This window comes from Hibiscus syriacus, unplaced genomic scaffold (assembly GCF_006381635.1).
Source record: "Hibiscus syriacus cultivar Baekdansim isolate YM2019G1 unplaced genomic scaffold, ASM638163v2 tig00116958_pilon, whole genome shotgun sequence".
Lineage (NCBI taxonomy): Eukaryota > Viridiplantae > Streptophyta > Magnoliopsida > Malvales > Malvaceae > Hibiscus > Hibiscus syriacus.
The window spans coordinates 75134-93075 of NW_024063484.1; the positions used below are offsets into that span (position 1 = coordinate 75134).

At 32.7% G+C, this 17942-nt stretch overlaps 1 protein-coding gene and 1 pseudogene across 1 annotated transcript; one reads left to right on the plus strand and one right to left on the minus strand.

The window, feature by feature from the left end:
• The first annotated feature begins 10339 nt into the window (after positions 1-10339).
• On the plus strand, positions 10340-10853 carry LOC120189538 (annotated as a pseudogene).
• Positions 10854-14725: 3872 nt separating this feature from the next.
• On the minus strand, positions 14726-15763 carry LOC120189516 (phosphoenolpyruvate carboxylase kinase 1-like). The gene is made up of 2 exons (XM_039192787.1): positions 14977-15763; positions 14726-14895 (listed from the first exon to the last, which is right to left on the minus strand). Exons 1-2 carry the CDS (start codon positions 15761-15763, stop codon positions 14867-14869), a joined length of 816 nt encoding a protein of 271 aa, XP_039048718.1. The 3' UTR covers positions 14726-14866.
• Positions 15764-17942: the final 2179 nt, after the last annotated feature.

A 17942-nucleotide genomic window follows, 5' to 3' on the forward strand; every position in this document is an offset into this window, starting at 1 on the left:
ATTTTCTCTATCAATAATATCACATGGCATTTTTAAAATTTCATCAATTTCAATCATAGTCAACCAGAAAATCACAGGTTTATATTTAGCACTAGACAGAGATCCTCCTCGACAAAATATCTAATGATGATCGTGTTGCTCAGTTTGAACAGTAAATCGATCTGAATTAGTGCCTACGAATTAATTTAATATTCTAAACAACAGACATAATCAATGAACTAAAAACGACAAACTATCACACACGGTTGATTCGAGTAATACGGATTGGTTCAAAATTAGCGGGTAACAGTGAAAGAGGCGGTAAGTCCGTTTCAGATTCAATACCTCCAGCAAAAATTACAACGTCCAAATTAATATCCCAATCCACCAATTTTCTGAATATTTACAATAAGATAACGCTACGTTAACGACATTATGAATTTAATATTCAGTTCGAATCAAAATTCAGGCAGCGGGGTTTTGTCTGCTGGTTCGGACAAAGGGGCTACCGTTCAAAGATAGCAGCCAAGGACTACTGCACTCACGACTGACCGACGTCAAGAACCTACGGTAACATCGACCAAATGAACAGTGGCGTGAAAAGGGTGGAATAAAGCAACATCAGCATCTAATGACCGAAATCGGCCAACGGCAACAATATTTAACGCCAACCCGGTCATTACGACCACCACACACACGAACCCGTCGCACACGACCAAAAACAATGGCGAACGGCGGCGCGATTTACTTACCGATGGGAGACTAACGAAGACTGCACGGCCAAAAGAAGAACTAAATGAGGCTAAACGTGATGTTGACTAACTCCGACGACCCCGATTTGCTACGGAAGATGTTGTGCGACGAGAATGAGAGAGAGAGAAAAGGAAAATGGCACTGCGAGGAATGGAAAAGAAGCAGAAATGAAGAGCGGCTGCGTGAAGAAATAGGGTTGAAATTGTTCATTTAATAAAAATGCGTTAATTACAACATAAATCCCTAATCTTTTTAATATTTTCTAAAATGACATCAAGTTTAACCTTATTTATGATTTAGTCATTAAACAAAAATTAAGGATTTCCCCTAAATTTTAGGGGTTTTAATTTAGGGCTAATTTGGGTGTAACAATTATCTCCTCGTTAAAAAAAATTCAACCTCGAAATTTATAGAAATTTAAATATAATGAATTAAGAGAATACCTTCAAATGTCTGGCTCAACTCGATCCTCATGTCTCCAAGTATCATAAACCAACCCAGGCTGTCTCACTGCTAATCTAGCTGAACCTCTACTTTGAGCTTATCTACCCCCACTAACTGAACTAGAACCAATAGATTTACCCTGATCCTTAACTTGAGTTGGTGTCTGAACTGAAGCTTGAAACTAATTAGGAACGTAAAGGGTGGTAGGTGAAAGAGGACACTCACTAAAACAATGCTCCAAAATTCTACAACGAAAACAACCTCTAGTCTTTCTCCAACACTCTCTTGCATGCCACTTTTTACAGTATGAGCATTGAGGTACCCCACGAGTATCAATCGAACCTTCAGTACTAACAATTGGAGCAACAAAAGTCACCAATCTAGCTCTAGAATATTCACGTGAATCTGAATCGTCTCTCGATCTTTTACTAAACTGATTCATAAATCCGGCCTGAGTAGGTGGTTCTGGATGCCTTCGAGCTTTATCAGAATTTTGGGCTTTAAGACCCGATAATAGATGCTCAATCTTTTTAGTAGTCCTACCTCGAGCAATTAACCTACTAAACATTGTATCATTGTGTACAACAACACTGCCTGAATAGATGGTCGAAGACCTTTTAGAAACCAGTCACACTTATCCTTCTCATTTGAAACCAATCCTAGAGCATACTTAATCAACCAAAGAAACTCAATCTCATAGACGTTTACGGACATACTATTCTGCTTCAGATTCAAAAATTCATCCCGTCACTTTACCAAATACTCAGCTCCAACACAACAGTCTGGGAATACCTGACGAAAATACTCCCATGCGATCTAACTGGTAGGAACAATATCCTCCTCTGTTTCCCACCAATTCTGAGCTTCACCGCCTAACAGTGATACAACAACCCTCAACTTACGATCGACGGGTAGTCTATCTCAACAAACAATTGTTGCAACTTGTTCTACCAATATTCAACATCAGCAGTGTCAAATCCAATCTTACCGACAAACACAGTCATCCCAACAGCTAAAAACTCAATCGAAATGGGTTTCCTAAACCCTCAAACTGGCAGAGACAGTAAAATAACTCTCAATTTTGTAACATCCCCAACTCGTATCCGACCAGGATACAAATCCAAGGTGTCACATTGACTAGTCAAAACATGTACTTTTATAAAAACCATAGGAAATTTAAAACTTCTTTTCTATAAAGTTAATATTTTACATAAACAAGTTCAAAACATTATCAAACTCCCTTAGAGCGTACATTCATAATAATTTGGTTTACATGCCAACATACTAATTTATATAACAGAATATACTTTACAAAATATTTTTGATTTGAACTTTGAGCGGAGATATGATGCTCTGTTGATTCGAAGCTTAATCTTTTGACTTATCCACACCTACGTGTAAAACACTTACACGCTAAGTCATAGACTTAGTGAGACATGTATATACATAAAGTAAACTAACCAAATGCATAAACATCTTATGTAATACATATTATACTTGCATACCAATTGAGCCAATCATTAACATGTTTATCATTACCCATTTCCTTGTCATTAATTCAATTCTATCATATGAACATATATTTGACATAACATATAATATAACTCCAAAACACAACAATACATGAATAAATGCTAATGTCATATCATACATAATCACATATCATCTTCTATCACAAATACACATATGCACCTATTATCATTATTCTCATTCCTATTATCATATGATTCCGAGCTTATCATTTATACATGTCGTATAGCACAAATACCATTTCTCAAAGAACACAAATATTATCATAACATATATTTCTTATCTTTAAAGCCCATATATACTTTTGAGAACTTAAGGTATGTGAGTACATAGAAGTTGTGCACATATGCTGTCACCACAGCTCGTATAATTCTCACTAGGGACGCGTAGAATTTTTCCCGTAGTGTTGAGTTAATCAATCGACGGAATTAGCCAAAAGGGGGATGAATTGGCAATTAAAAAGTTGGTGGAAGCTTTTGCAAAAAATTGAAAGTAATTGCTCATCGATTTAGAGTGGTTTGACTTTCTCAACCAAAGTCTACGTCCACTACCTTATCTATCCACACTAAGGATTTTCCAACAAATTCACTAATTTGTTTTTTCTTTTGAGGACAAAGAGTAACCTTACAACTCCCTCAAGAATTATACCCCAATTCTTGAGCACACTCTTTTTCAAAGAGAAATACACAAATTTGCAAACTTACAAGGAAAACCTCACAAGGCAATATGTTTGCACAATTCTAGAACAAGATAAGAACACTCAAAGATAATTACAAATGAGCAGAAAATGTGTTCTTGAAAGCAAAATGAATATTGAAAGGAAATTTGGCTTGAATTGCACAAACTTGATGTTTGATGCTTTCTCTCTTATTTCTCTATGATTTCTTCTTTCTTGTTGTTGATCAATGGCTTCAGAACTTGTTTAAATACTTCTTCAATTGATTCTAAATATTGGGGATGGTTAGTGGAGTCAATATAGTCGTTTAAGTGTGAAAACAATTAATAAAATCAGTTGGGAGCGTCAGTGCATCGGTGCATCAAGTGTAAAATTCAAATATTTTGACCGTTGGACCCTTAGTGCATCAGTGCACTAAGAGTGCATCGATGCATCAAGTGCATTCGATGTTTGAAAATAGCCAGAGTGCATCGATGCATGGTTGGTGCATCGATGCATCAAATGCATTCGATGTTTTCATAAAATCCTCAGTGCATCGATGCATGATATGTGCATCGATGCATGAAATTCATTCGATGTTCAATTTAATTCATGGTGCATCGATGCATGGATTGGTGCATCGGTGCATCACTTTGATAAATTGATTTTAGGCTTTATTTTGGTTCAAAATACTTTATGAAAATTGTTTCAAAAATAGTTTAAGTATAAAACACAATTTTACACATTTAGTAAGGTTTGAATTTGATCTTGAAAGACTTGGAGTAATAATTTGATATTCGATTAATTAAATCGAATATACTTAGAAACTCTTTTGTAAAATCTTAAAATTCATTTAACTTAATTTGTTATATCGAAACATCAAAAATGTTTTCAACACATAGGAACACTATGTCCCGAAGGACCACATAGAACACATATGTCATGTAGGACCACGTAGAACCCTCGACTCTTATTATGCCAACTATACCTATAGCTCTCATAACACATGACATGGGCATTATCTGTTATATCATTTCTCATCTTCACATAGGCACATAGTTTACTTTCACGTAGCATATTTCCATGTAATTCATATTCATGTATCACATAGTTTTTCGATTTTACTTGTATTCTTTTTCACATAGCTAATAGTCATGAGTCTTATCTCATAACATATTCACACATACAGATTATCACATACATGCATTTAAATGATTCATATACTAAGATGCACTCAACAATTAAACCTCTGCATTTACTCATATACATTTAGCACCATATTTCTATGATCATACTCATGTACTCATAAACATCATATCATATTATACTTATATTCTTGTACTTATGTTATCTATTATCGGAATTAGACTCATTGCAAGTCTTAATTCCCTAAACATCACGTACTCACATGATCTCAATGAACACTCTTAAGCTCTAGGTCTTTCTTATGTATCTTACTTTGTCGACCTATCCGACCTTTTCTTTCGATCAATGTCTACGCAATAATGGATTGATACATATCAGTATTCCGATTGATATACTCAAATCTTTCTTTTCTTAGACTAAAGGAAAGATTTATTTCTATTTCCCTTTGAAGTGTATCGATACACACTATAGGGTATCAATACATCCCTTCACTGGAGTATCGATACACTACCTATGTATCGATATAATAATTACATTCGATGTGTTTTGAGAGTATCGATACACTCCTCAGTGTACCGATACACATTCATACAAATACGTATATTTAACTCATGAGGTATCGATACCCCTCCCAAGGGTATCGATACACTAGGTCCAGAATGACCATTTTCAACCCGAAAATTTAACACTTTACCCCCAATTTTACTTATTAAGCCCTTCTTATGCCTTAAAACTTATCTATACATATTTAAACCTTCTTATAACACTATAACACTTCACCATTTCTCATAACTAACCATAATTCTTGAATCAAATAATTTCATCAAATTTTCCATGTGTTCTAAATTCATTTCTATCACCTCTAACTTCTTAATTATACTCATGACAAGTCAAATTCATCATTATTACTTCAAAAACCTCTTTAAATCAAAAGTTCATTTTTAAACCCTTAATAGAAATTCATTTCTAACTCTCTCTTCTTGGTGTTTTAAGCTTATATAACACCCAATTACTCCAACCCAACCTACAAATTCAAGATATTAACCATTTAAAATCAACTTACCTTTGGGAGCTAGAGCCACGAGAGGAAGAAAAAGAAGAAAGAAAGAAAGAAAATAAGCTTTTGGAGCTTTTTCCTCTCTCCCACGTGTTATCTCCCTAAATAGGGAGATAAAAATATCCTCCAAGCTAAATTACCATACTACCCTTATAATCCTTTCATATTTACCCTTTAATCTAATACTGAAATATTCCTATTTAAATCCTTGAACTTTTCAAATTTTCCTAAATTAATCCCTAAATTTCAAAAATTATAATTTTAGTCACTGACCCGAATTTCGAGATGTTACAAATTCACTACAGCATTATCAACTCCAATTGCCTCATTGTCCACATAATCTCAGAATCCTTCATCTTGAGTCTGATAAGCGGATGGGTTTTCACATCTAGTCTGTTGAACTCCAGCTTGATCCTCAGGCTGCTCATCCCTATTAGTCTCATGATTCTCATCTTAAATTTGGGTCGGACCCATTGGAGGTGAAAGCTCAATCCCAGTCAGAGCAGTACGAGTCCGACCTTGTCTGGCCGCTAAAAGAGAACTTTTACGGGTGCAATAAAGGACTATTTACAAAAGTAAAACCTGATATCATAGTTGGTACTTGTTGTTCCGACTTAAGACATTTATTTACTATAAGAAAATATATATAGGAAAACAAAAATAAAAAGAAATAATTTTATTCTAAAAATTCACGTTTAAACCCAAAAATATTTATATGCATGCAAAAAATCATTTTTAATTAAAAATCTTGTAGTTGAGCTACACAGTCCGAGAGTTGAACCGAGCTCTGATACCAGTAAATGTAACCCCTTAACCCAACCTAGAATAAATATGTCGAATCTAGAGAGTCATATTGAAATTTGTCTCTCAAAAATTTCGTGTTTGATTTAAAATTTAAAAAATTAACATTAAGATTATAGAAACATTCCTCAAATTAAATGTTCAATATAATTTTTTTTTTAAATTAAACGTTCAATATAATTTTTTTTAAAATTAAATGTCTGAGAAAATATCCGACATAAATAATGAATATTCAAAAACATGTATAAATTGTTCCAAAAATAATTAAAATGTCTCAACTCTCAAATTATATAAATAATAATAATACTTCTCAAATAAAAATATGAATAAAATCTGAAATAAGAAATTTGAATAAAGTTTTTATACTAACTGTAATATTTTATTCTAAAAACAGTGTAAATCTCCAAGTACCAGATCGATTAATTACGTAGTATCTGAAACTATAGGGGTGTAAGCTATGAAGCTTAATGTGCTTCTAAAGTGCAAACAAACATACAAGGTTCATATCACAAAATAATATCACGATTTGATTCAAAATATTTTATAACACATAATATATGCAAATGTAAATGCACTCATACACCTTACACCGTCCGAAGAGTAGGCTCCCAAGAACCACTCTAACTACTAACACCATCCGAAGTGGAGTCCAAAGGTAGAGGGCACTGAATCTGAAGTGAAATTCACACCGTCGAGTGCAAAACACTGAACTTCTCCTATCGATCCAAACCTAGTATGTCATGGCAATATGAGATATATAGATAAAAATTTTAATCCGATCCTAATGTAAAAATATTTACATAATTCTAAATACCCAACATATAATCTGAATTCAACGTATCAACATAATTAATTATTTCCGTATGCAATATATCAATAATATCACATGGCATTTTTATAATTTCATCAATTTCAACCATAGTCGTCAAAGAACAATCAAATTCACCAAACAACATTGCATATCAACAACCAAAAAATCACAGGTTTATATTTAGCATCGAACATAGATACACCTCGACAAAATATAGCGAATGCGTACAATTAATTTAATATTCTAAACAACAGACATAATCAATGAACTAAAAACGACAAACTATCACTCACGGTCGATTCGAGTAATACGGATTGGTTCGGAATTAGCGGGTAACGGTGAAGGAGGCGGTAAGTCCATTTCAATTTTCAGGTTCAATATTTACTGCAAAAAGTACAACGTCCAAATTAATATCTCAATCCACCAATTTTCTGAAAATTTACAATAACATAACGTTAACGACATTATGAATTTAATATTCAGTTCGAATCAAAATTTAGGCAGCGGGGTTTTGACTAGATTCAAGTCTGCTGGTTCGAACAAAGGGGCTACAGTTCAAAGATGGCAACCAAGGATTACTGCCCTCACGACTGATCGACGTCAAGAACACTACAGTAACATCGACCAAAAGAACAGTGGCGTGAAAAGGGTGAAATAAAGCAACAGCAGCAACTAATGAACGAAATCGGCCAACGGCAACAATATTTAACGCCAACCCGATCATTACGACCACTACACACATGAACCCGTCGTACACGACCAAAAACAATGGCGAACGGCGGCGCGATTTACTCACCGATGGGAGACTAACGAAGACCGCACGGTCAAGTGAAGAACTACTAGACGCTAGACGAGATGGTGACTAACTCCGACAACCCCGATTTACTATGGAAAATGGTGGTGCGACGAGAATGAGAGAAGAGAGAAATGGAAAATGGCATGGCATTGCGTGGAAAGGAAAAGAAGCAGCAGAAGTGGACAGCGGCTGCGTGAAGAAATAGGGTTAAAATTGTTCACTATATAAAAATGGGTTCATTACAACATAAATCCTTTGAACTTCTTAATATTTTCTAAAATGACTTCAACCTTAATATTTTTATGATTTAGTCACTAAACAAAAATTTGAGATTTAAGGATTTTCCCCAAATTTAAAGGTTTTTAATTTGGGGCTAATTTGGGGTGTTACAGTCGTAGCTTGCTCCTATGTTTTTAATCATAATTTTAGTTGTTGTCGGTGGTATATATTTTTTTTATTTCATATCTTTATTTTTCTTTTACTTCTAATAACTTTGTTTTTATGGTACAATTTCCTCTCCTCTATAACACGTTTTTATGTCGTTTGATACGTTTTTTTTTTAAATTTTCTCATTCGTTTAACCGTTCTTATCGTTTATTTTTCTCAGGGTTATATTTGGCATCGTTGTGACTGATCAAGATGTGCTAATTTGTTATCTCACTTATCTTCCCTGTTTTGAACCCTCAAATTGGATTTAGATACGCAGCCTGCATACGTTGATTATTTTCTCATGATGCATGTCTCTAATTTACATTTTTTATGGTCTTTTAGTAGTTTTAATCTCCTATTTTTTTCTGTTTGCCGTAGCAGTCAGATATATTTTTATCTACCTATTATTCGAGTTTTTTGGAGGGGGTTTTCACCTTTTCCTTGTATGATGCTTATAAGATCTTAAGTGTCATTTTCTTGTGTTAATGATTACATGAGAATATTCTAATTATGTGTTTAATTTACTATTATAGTTGTAAATCCTCATTGTAACTTTGGATATTTTTCTTTATTAATAAAATTAATTACTAGTATTTTTGTCAAAAAAAAATATCTAGTACTAATTAATTAGATTCTTTAAATATTATTAACACCTCAATAAGAATCGATATTTAAAATTTATCACCCTCTCAATTAACATCTTAAAAATAATAAATGTTAAATGCTACTTTAAACACGTTTTCCTTTTTAAATTTTTAATTGATTTAATAATTATAACATTTTATATTATTAGGTAAATAAAGATCGAGCAGCCCATGCGAAGTCCAATACAGAATTTGCTACATGGGGCGTTGCATCACTGGATTTGGTATATATTAGTATTGGTGTATTGATGAGTGTTGAGTTATGGTCTATGGCAGCAACATGATGAAGAAGAGAGGACAAACCCAATATTGTGTATAAAGTGGGGCAAAACCCAATCATTTTATTTCTCTATCATCACACATTATATAGCCCACTACACAATTTGTTTTATAAGGCCCGAGGACCCTGTTTTCAAACCCAAAACTTAGCGACCTCTAACTGCTATTATTCACCCTATTTCTCTTCGTCTCAACAATTGAAGTTCTTCATCAGTACATACTTTCATTTTCTATCAAATAAAGAACTAGTTAGTGATTTTGTTACATCATTTTTGTTTCTTTGAACTCCGTTAAACTAGATTGATACCTAAAATACACAATCTGCCCTAGGATGCCAAGTGCAGTCTGCCCTTACAAATGAATATGTTCACGAATACTAAATGAACGTATTCGCGGATATATAAATGAATACTAAACGAACTTTAAACAAACATGTTCACAAACGTTGAAAGAACGGACAAGAATATATTCAAAAATAAATAAATAAAAACGAGCACAATATTAAAATTTTAAACAAACACAAACCAAACATAAATACTTTTAAAAATAAAAAAACAAATACAAACAAAACTTTACTCATTCAAATTCGATTTATTTACACCGTTATTATTTTATCAGCTGTAATATGGGATCATCTTTTGATCATGCAATACAATTCAACGTTTTTCTCTAAAAAAAAGTTCTTCAAATTATTGGTCTCAAAATTTAAACCGTTATTTCCATCTGCCATGCTGAGTTGTAACCATCATCCACGTGGTAGGACAAAAACTCATATCATAAGGTGACGTCACTTGTTTTGACTAAGCCGCCGTGCTTAAATTGACCCATGTGTTCATTTAACCTTAAATAAGAATTAATAACATAGTGACATGTCAGCTTGCTTTGCCACTTGTCAATCTGTTTTTACGATGTCGTTTAAACCTCTCTTCCTTTATCTGTGGTATAAAAAGCAGCCAAATCTTCTACTCTTCTCTGTATATAAAAAAAACAGAGCAATAACAACCTTCTCCAAAACCTCAATGGATTCTTTCTTTTTGAACCACGTCTCTCTTCCGTTCAACGAAAACGACTCCGAAGAGATGCTTTTGTACGGCTTGCTCTCCGACCAGAAACTCCATCCGAACCGACTATCTGGACGGACAGCGCGGTTAGTTTGATGAAAGAAAAGTGCTACCGAGGCGTAAGACTGCGGCCGTGGGGTAAGTTTGTGGCTTGGAACATTCGACAGCGCGGAGGCGGCCGCTTTGGCATATGATCAAGAGGCTTTTGCGATGAGAGGCTCCGCCGCGATACTGAACTTTCCGGTGGAGAGAGTGAGGGAATCACTGAAGGAAATGAAGAGGTGCATCAAGGAAGAGGAAGGGTGTTCGCCGGTGGTGGCTTTAAAGAGGAGACATTCCATGAGGACGAAAATGATAAGCAGAAGCAAGAAAGAAAGAGAAGTGGTGGTGTTTGTGGATTTAGGTGCAGAGTACTTGGAACAACTTTTGATGAACACTACTTCTCATCATTCTGCTACACCTTACTGAATCATTTATCTGAATGAAAGATTTAAATAGTTTGTTATCGTAATAGCGTTCGTTACATAAGGGTTATAGTATCGTTTGAAATCATTATTATACCTATAATTAATGGTTGTCCCTTGTTCTCATATGTAATAGAGTAGGGGGAGATAAGATAGTAGGCTGCCCCCAACACCAGGTTGAGAGCAGCTTCCGTAGAATACCTCCGAATTATGAAATGCCCCTCCGTGGGACTCGATCTCACGACCTCAATGTTAAGAACCTTATGCTCTACCAATTAAGCTGGATAGTCATCTCTACCTATAATTAATGTATCTACTATATCCATAATTACAATAAACGTAATAGCAAACTAAATACATGATTTTGATATTTAATTTTTTTATAAAACAAGATAAAAATAATTTCAAGAGATTATTTGTCTCATGCAGCCAAGACAGAGAGTTTGATGCTCCTACGCCGCTTCAAAATATATTAATTTTGATTGGATTTAGTGGCAGATCCATATTTAGTTTAAAATTTAATTTTTTAATTAATTAATTATTTTATTTATTATACATATCATAAAATTTTATTTATGCTCATTTGATGAAATCTATCATAAATAAAAGTGTTTTAAAATAAAAAAAATATTAAAATTTTGCAAAAAAAAATCTATGAATATATTTAAATGATTTAAAGTGAATTTTTTAAATAAAATTGTTCATGACGTAAAAACAATTAACAGAAAACAAAATAAATTGAATCAACTTAAAAGTCTGGTATTTTTCGTGTAAGTTGATTAAATTTGATAAAAGTAAAAAAAAATTAAAAAAATATATTTTTTTAAAAGAAAATGAGTGTAAAAGCGTCGTTAAACCTTTTGGATGCCATGGAATTAAAAATGATATTATTAATAATAAAAGAGAGTGTTGTGTTTTTAGATGCAATTTTAAATAGATACATCTATCGAAGTCTATACGTTAAAATTCATGAACGTATATTATTTTATATAAAAGATTGACAAAAGAATATTAACTACAATAGATAACTATAATTTTTGTTTTTTAAAAAAATATATGAAAACATAACTTTAAACTTTTTAAATAGAGGAATTAAATAAAAACTTTACTACCAACAACCAGTTAGTCTAGTGGCATGAGGCACTAGGTCCCTTAAGCAAGGTCAGGGGTTCGAATCCTGACGTTTGCGAATCGAGCAAACTGGGTTGGGAGGGTCGTCCTCACCTCTGCAGTATCCGATCTGAATTAGTCGGTCAATAGATCGAATACCAATGATTAATTCAAAAAAACTTTACTAAAATATATGGATCGATAACATACTTTAATTATTAAAACATATTTTAAGAATTATAATATAAGTTTTTAATATTTTGTCTCTGATAAAATTCATCAAGTGATCTTAGTGGTAAGGAGAAGATTATTTATATAGTATAAATTTTTAAAATTTATATTAAAAATTAAAAAATTTAAAGTAATGTTCACGAAAGATACAACGAGTGGAAAATTATTTCTGATAGAATTTGAGTTAAATTTAAATGGTGACTATAAATTTTAGCTAATTCACTTTCCCTTTAGGATGATTTTGTGAAAATTGACTTTACAAAATTATTTTTTTACAATACTTAAATATTTTCAGAAACTAAAAGTTTATTTTATGTTTGAATAGTTCCATTTTAAATAGTAATATACATAAATATTAAAATATTAGTATTTGATTAATAAATATTTTAGTAGTGATTTTAATATTATATTATTATATTAATATTGAATAAATTATATAATATTATTCATTATTAACATTTTAATAATAGTATTTCAAACATTATAATTATTAAACATAAATAATATACAATATCATTATTAAATATTATTTTTACAATTTGTCACTTATAAATATTAAGATAGATAATAAAATAGTAATTATTTAAAAATACTATTATTAAAATACTAATATGAATATTTCAAATATATTTAGTTTGACAATGACATTTTAAGTCTTATATCAATTTTAAAAATCTAAAACAATACTATTTGGAGTATTACTTTTAGAGTAGCATAATATTATCATATAAATATCTTAAAACTCGTAAATTATTATAATAATTATTTGGATCAATATTTATGTTATTAAAATATTAACATTTATATATTGTTTTTATTTTTCGTACAAACTTACGTACTCATGCATAGAGACGGGCGTAAGATTTATGTTTAGGACGAACTTTTAAAACTTTAGAAAGGAATAAATTTATGGTAATTTTACATTTTTTAGGAGACGGCTAACCTCACCCGCCTCTTTGGTACATCCCTACCCTACCCACACGTTCATACGTTCTAATCTTGTGAATTAAACTTGTGACTTGAATAAACTTCACTACAACAAAATAAGTTTTTAGCGACGTTTTTACGCTAAAAACTCTTATATAGAAAAAAAAGCGACGCTAAAACAAATGCAGCAAAAGATTAATATATAGGGGTGGTACTAAACAACGCCGCTAATGTTACTATTTTGTGGCGTTTGTATTTTAAAACACCACTAATGTATTGACCTATTACGGCGTTTATACAAAAACGCCGCTAATATTACCATTTTGTGGCTTTTGTATTTAAAAACGCCACTAATGTTATGATCTATTGGTGTTTGCTTAAAAAATGCCCCAAACGACGAGGCTATAGCCGTTTCTATAAAAACGCCGCTAATGTTACTATTTTGTGGGATTTGGTTAAACGTCGTTATATGTATAAAATTAGCAGCGTTCTAAAAACGCCGCCAAAAACGACATTACAAACCTATTTTGTTATAGAGTTCTCTCAAAATTTTATTTCCCTAACATAAATTTTTTTGTCTATTCCTACATAAAACGATGTATTCAACTTGAGTACTTCATTTTATTAAAATACCTCTCTTTTTTACTAACGATGGATTTAATAATATTTAATAGATTTAATCTTCAAATGAATATATATATTTTGTTAGAACAAAAATCTAATTAACATAAAATCAAGAATCCAAGATCTATCATGTAAAATCATCTACAATAATGAATTAAATGCGGAAGCATACCTGAATTAATTAATAGGTTAAATTTTTTTTAATCTTCTTTGGTTTTGATTTTCTGAGAATATAGGTTTTCTCTTACCGGAATAACTCTCTGACGAAGATAAAAGTAATGCAAGTTAACTTATTTCTTGAGGATCATTACCTCTTTATATGGAATGGATATTATTTCAATCTATTAAATATTTATAATTATGCTCTTATCAAATTATAAATACAACTTATAGTGTATATATTTTAATTCCATGACACTACATATCTGCCCACAATTATACATTTTAATCCAACATAAAAAAAAAACTTTTATTTTATTTTCTTTTCGCTACTCCAATGGATATAGTTGACAGTATTTCAAATTTCCAGAACTCTAGCATATGCATAATTGAAGCCTACCTTTTGCTTTTGTGATAACAATTTAGGGTCAATGTTGATTTTCCATATATCAATTTCATTACTTTAATAAAGACTTAAGAATATGTGTAGACATATTACTAAATTTTAATTTTAATGTATTTAAATTAGTAGACATATCACTAAATTTTAAAGTGTGTTTAGACTTAATTCTTGATGGTTGATTGAAAAGTATTTTTAAAAAATGTTATAGGAAAATATTTGAAAAATATAATTTGTTAATTTAAATATTTGGTGTCACTCTTAAAAGTTATTTAGAAGTTAGGATAGATGTTTAAATATACGTTTTGAAAGTATAATTAATTGAAGAATAAATAGGATAATTTTATAATAAAAATACTTTCAAATACTCCATATATCTTTTATTTATATCGAAAAGACAAAAAGAAAAAGAAAACACTCCCACTTTCACCTCTCTCTCTCTCTCTCCTTTTTACAGTCTCCCCAGGCTAGAAAGCCTTGCTTCTCATCTCTATAGAAAAAAACCGTGTTTCTACAAAGTAGCAGCAAAGTGTATCACAAACTTTTCCAGCAGAAAACTTCCAAATTCACCCTCCACCTGTTATCCATGGATGTCCTGTAAAAATCAATTTAAAACTAAATTAATATTGGATTTTCAAAGTAATAAATTATTTAATTAATGTGAAAATTGGCTTACTTAGAACTTGTTCGGCGGACAATCTTCTAGAAACATCTTTACACAGCATTTTTCTCAACAGATCTTTAACGCCCGGCGAAACCCACTGGAAAGCCCTAACGGGAAACCTCAAATTTCCCCTCAAAACCGCCTCGAAAATCTCTACTGCCGTTTCGCCGTCAAATGGCGGAAACCCCGCCAGCATTATGTACAAAACGACGCCGCAGCTCCATACGTCCACTTTCTCCCCGTATTCCCTCCCGGCCAGAATCTCCGGCGCCACGTAATACGGCGTCCCAACCACCCCTCTAAGCGGCTCTTTCGCAACCACATCGGCCGAACCGAAATCCGTCAAATTAACGGAATTTCTCGAATCGAAAAGGACGTTCTCCGGCTTGATATCACGGTGAACGACGCCGAGGCCGTGAATGTGGACGAGGGCGTTAACGAGTTGGGTGACGATGAGCCGGGCTCGGGCTTCTGGGAACGGCCCGTCGTTGACGATGAGATTGTAGAGGTCTTTAGAAGGCGGACAAAGATCGAGCACCATGTGGAGATGAAAATCGTCTTCATAGAGGTTGTGGAGGCGGAGTATGTTGGGGTGAGGCGAGACCAGATTGAGAATCTTAGGCTCGTTGTAAAGACACTGCGAATCAAGCGAATCGCCGGCGGAGATTCTCCGTTTATCGATTGATTTAACGGCAAACGATTCGCCGGAGATCAGAGAAACGCACCTGAAAACGACGCCGAATCTTCCACGGCCGATCTCTTCGCAAACATCGTAGCTTTTCTTCAACACTTCAGTCATGGTTTTCTTCGGTTCTATAAGTTTCCTTTTTGTACGGTATAAATAGACGGTTCAAGGAATTTTTGGGGAATATTCGAATCACCGAATAGAAGAAGGCCACATGGGCTGGGGGTTTGTAGAAGACTAGAAGTTGGGAGGTTTAAATTACGAGAATATCCTTATTTAGTTGTACGGTGGGATCTCCGTACACCTAGTGTCCTTGGGACCGGCTGGGCAGTTGGATTATATAGTTAGGAGTTAGGATTTAGGGATGGAATTTTTGGAAAAAGAATCCACTCCAATCATAATACGCTTCCAGATTTGCCCTAAACCTTTGTCTTAATTACCGTCTTCTGCCCCTTACTAGAATACAATAACAATTAATTAACATTAAATAATTTACAAGGTTTATTTTGTAACTTGCCAATTTTTGTTCCTCTATGGTGTCGAGCTCATAAAGATATTTTTAGTTTTCAAATCATTAAGGACTATTTTAACTTTGAAATGGGTTATTAAAAAAAACATTGTGAGAAAAATGTTTATCAAGTGTGCTTTGTTTAAGATTTAAGTATTTAATGTTATTATTAAAATACATTTTAAGAAGATACTTAATTATTTTATATGTGATGTTAGTGTTAAATCTTGATATAAACATCCTTTAGATATAAGCTTCTTAATCAACCATAGTAAATGAGTTGAGTTTAATTCAATTCCAAAAGTGTAAAATTGAACTCGACTCGACTCGAAAATTCAGAATCTTAAACTTATCAAGTTCGACTTGAACTCTAAATAAAAAATTGAAGCTCGACTTGACTTGAAAGTCGTGAGATTAAAATTTTCAAGCTCGACTCGAAATCGAAAATTGAAGCTTGATCCGGGCTCGAAAAAACTTGAACTCAAAATATTCTCAGACTTAGCTCGATTGAAGGTCAAATTCGAGCTCGAACTTGAATATTAAGTACGTGAAAGCTTTATATTGTATTTAAAAGAAACAACAACATATAAATGTTACATTATTAATAATCTAATTTTAAAAAATCTAAACATTTAATATATTATTTTTTCGAGTTGATCACGAGCTTTTCGAGTCAGACATCAAGTAGCTCACTTCGGCTCCTTAAGATTTCGACTCGATTTCTAGCTTAAGTTGAGTTAATTCGATTTGAGAGTTGATCGAGCTTTGACCGAGTCAATCTCTAGTAGCTCATGATTTATCTCGTTTCATTTACAGCTCCAACTACAATATATAGACAAGACCTCTAACATGTCCATATGACTTACCATAACGTAATTCAAAGTCTCACAATCAAATTTGTGTAGCCCGTTAATCTATAAATAACCATAATGACCTTAAGTGTGTCACACACACTAAAGGTCACTATAAATATCCCAATTAAGACCGAAAAAGAGGTTGAATTCTTGAATATACAGACCATATCTCCTTACTAATGATCACCTCTCCCACACACAAAATCGATCAATTGTTGTTCGTTCACCGGTTGCGACTTTTCGTTGAAATCAAAAGGAATTAACTGTTAGCAGACGACAAGAAAAACTTGTTTACATAAACACTAGCCGCTTGAGAGGACAAAACACTAGGCAAACTAGCAGTAAGCTGAGTTACCTAGAGTCATTTGGTCTTGTAGGAAGAACCATGAGTAACCCTAAAATTAAAGCAATTAATAAGAAGAACAATAAATTCCTTTTTAGAATATGAACTGATATAAAATTATCGACTTCATCAGAAGGTGTGACTATCAATTACATTTCCAATATTTTCCTTTGAAAAATTCTTGGTATTTTCGCCACATATGTTTAGGTATGGTACCTTGGAGTAATGAAAAGTCAAGCTACTGCATGCAAAACACTTGTCTCACATAAGGATGAAAATGACTTCACAACTAATGAGTTACACAATAATTTCATTCAATAAAAATCCAATCCCATTTTACCTAAAAGTAAAACATGGGTCCAATTCAGTTTTTTTTTTCTTAAAAAAACCAAATTGCTGTATGATTCGGATTTTTATTAGTCCTTATTGGGATTTGGCTGGACTTCCATACCTCTCAAGTGGGCACATTAATTTGGATACAATTTTCTTTTAACATTATAACTTTATGTATACATATAACATCTTTTTGGTGTTTATTTAGGGAATTGACACCCCTAGTCAATTATTTATAGCAATGACATCATTTAA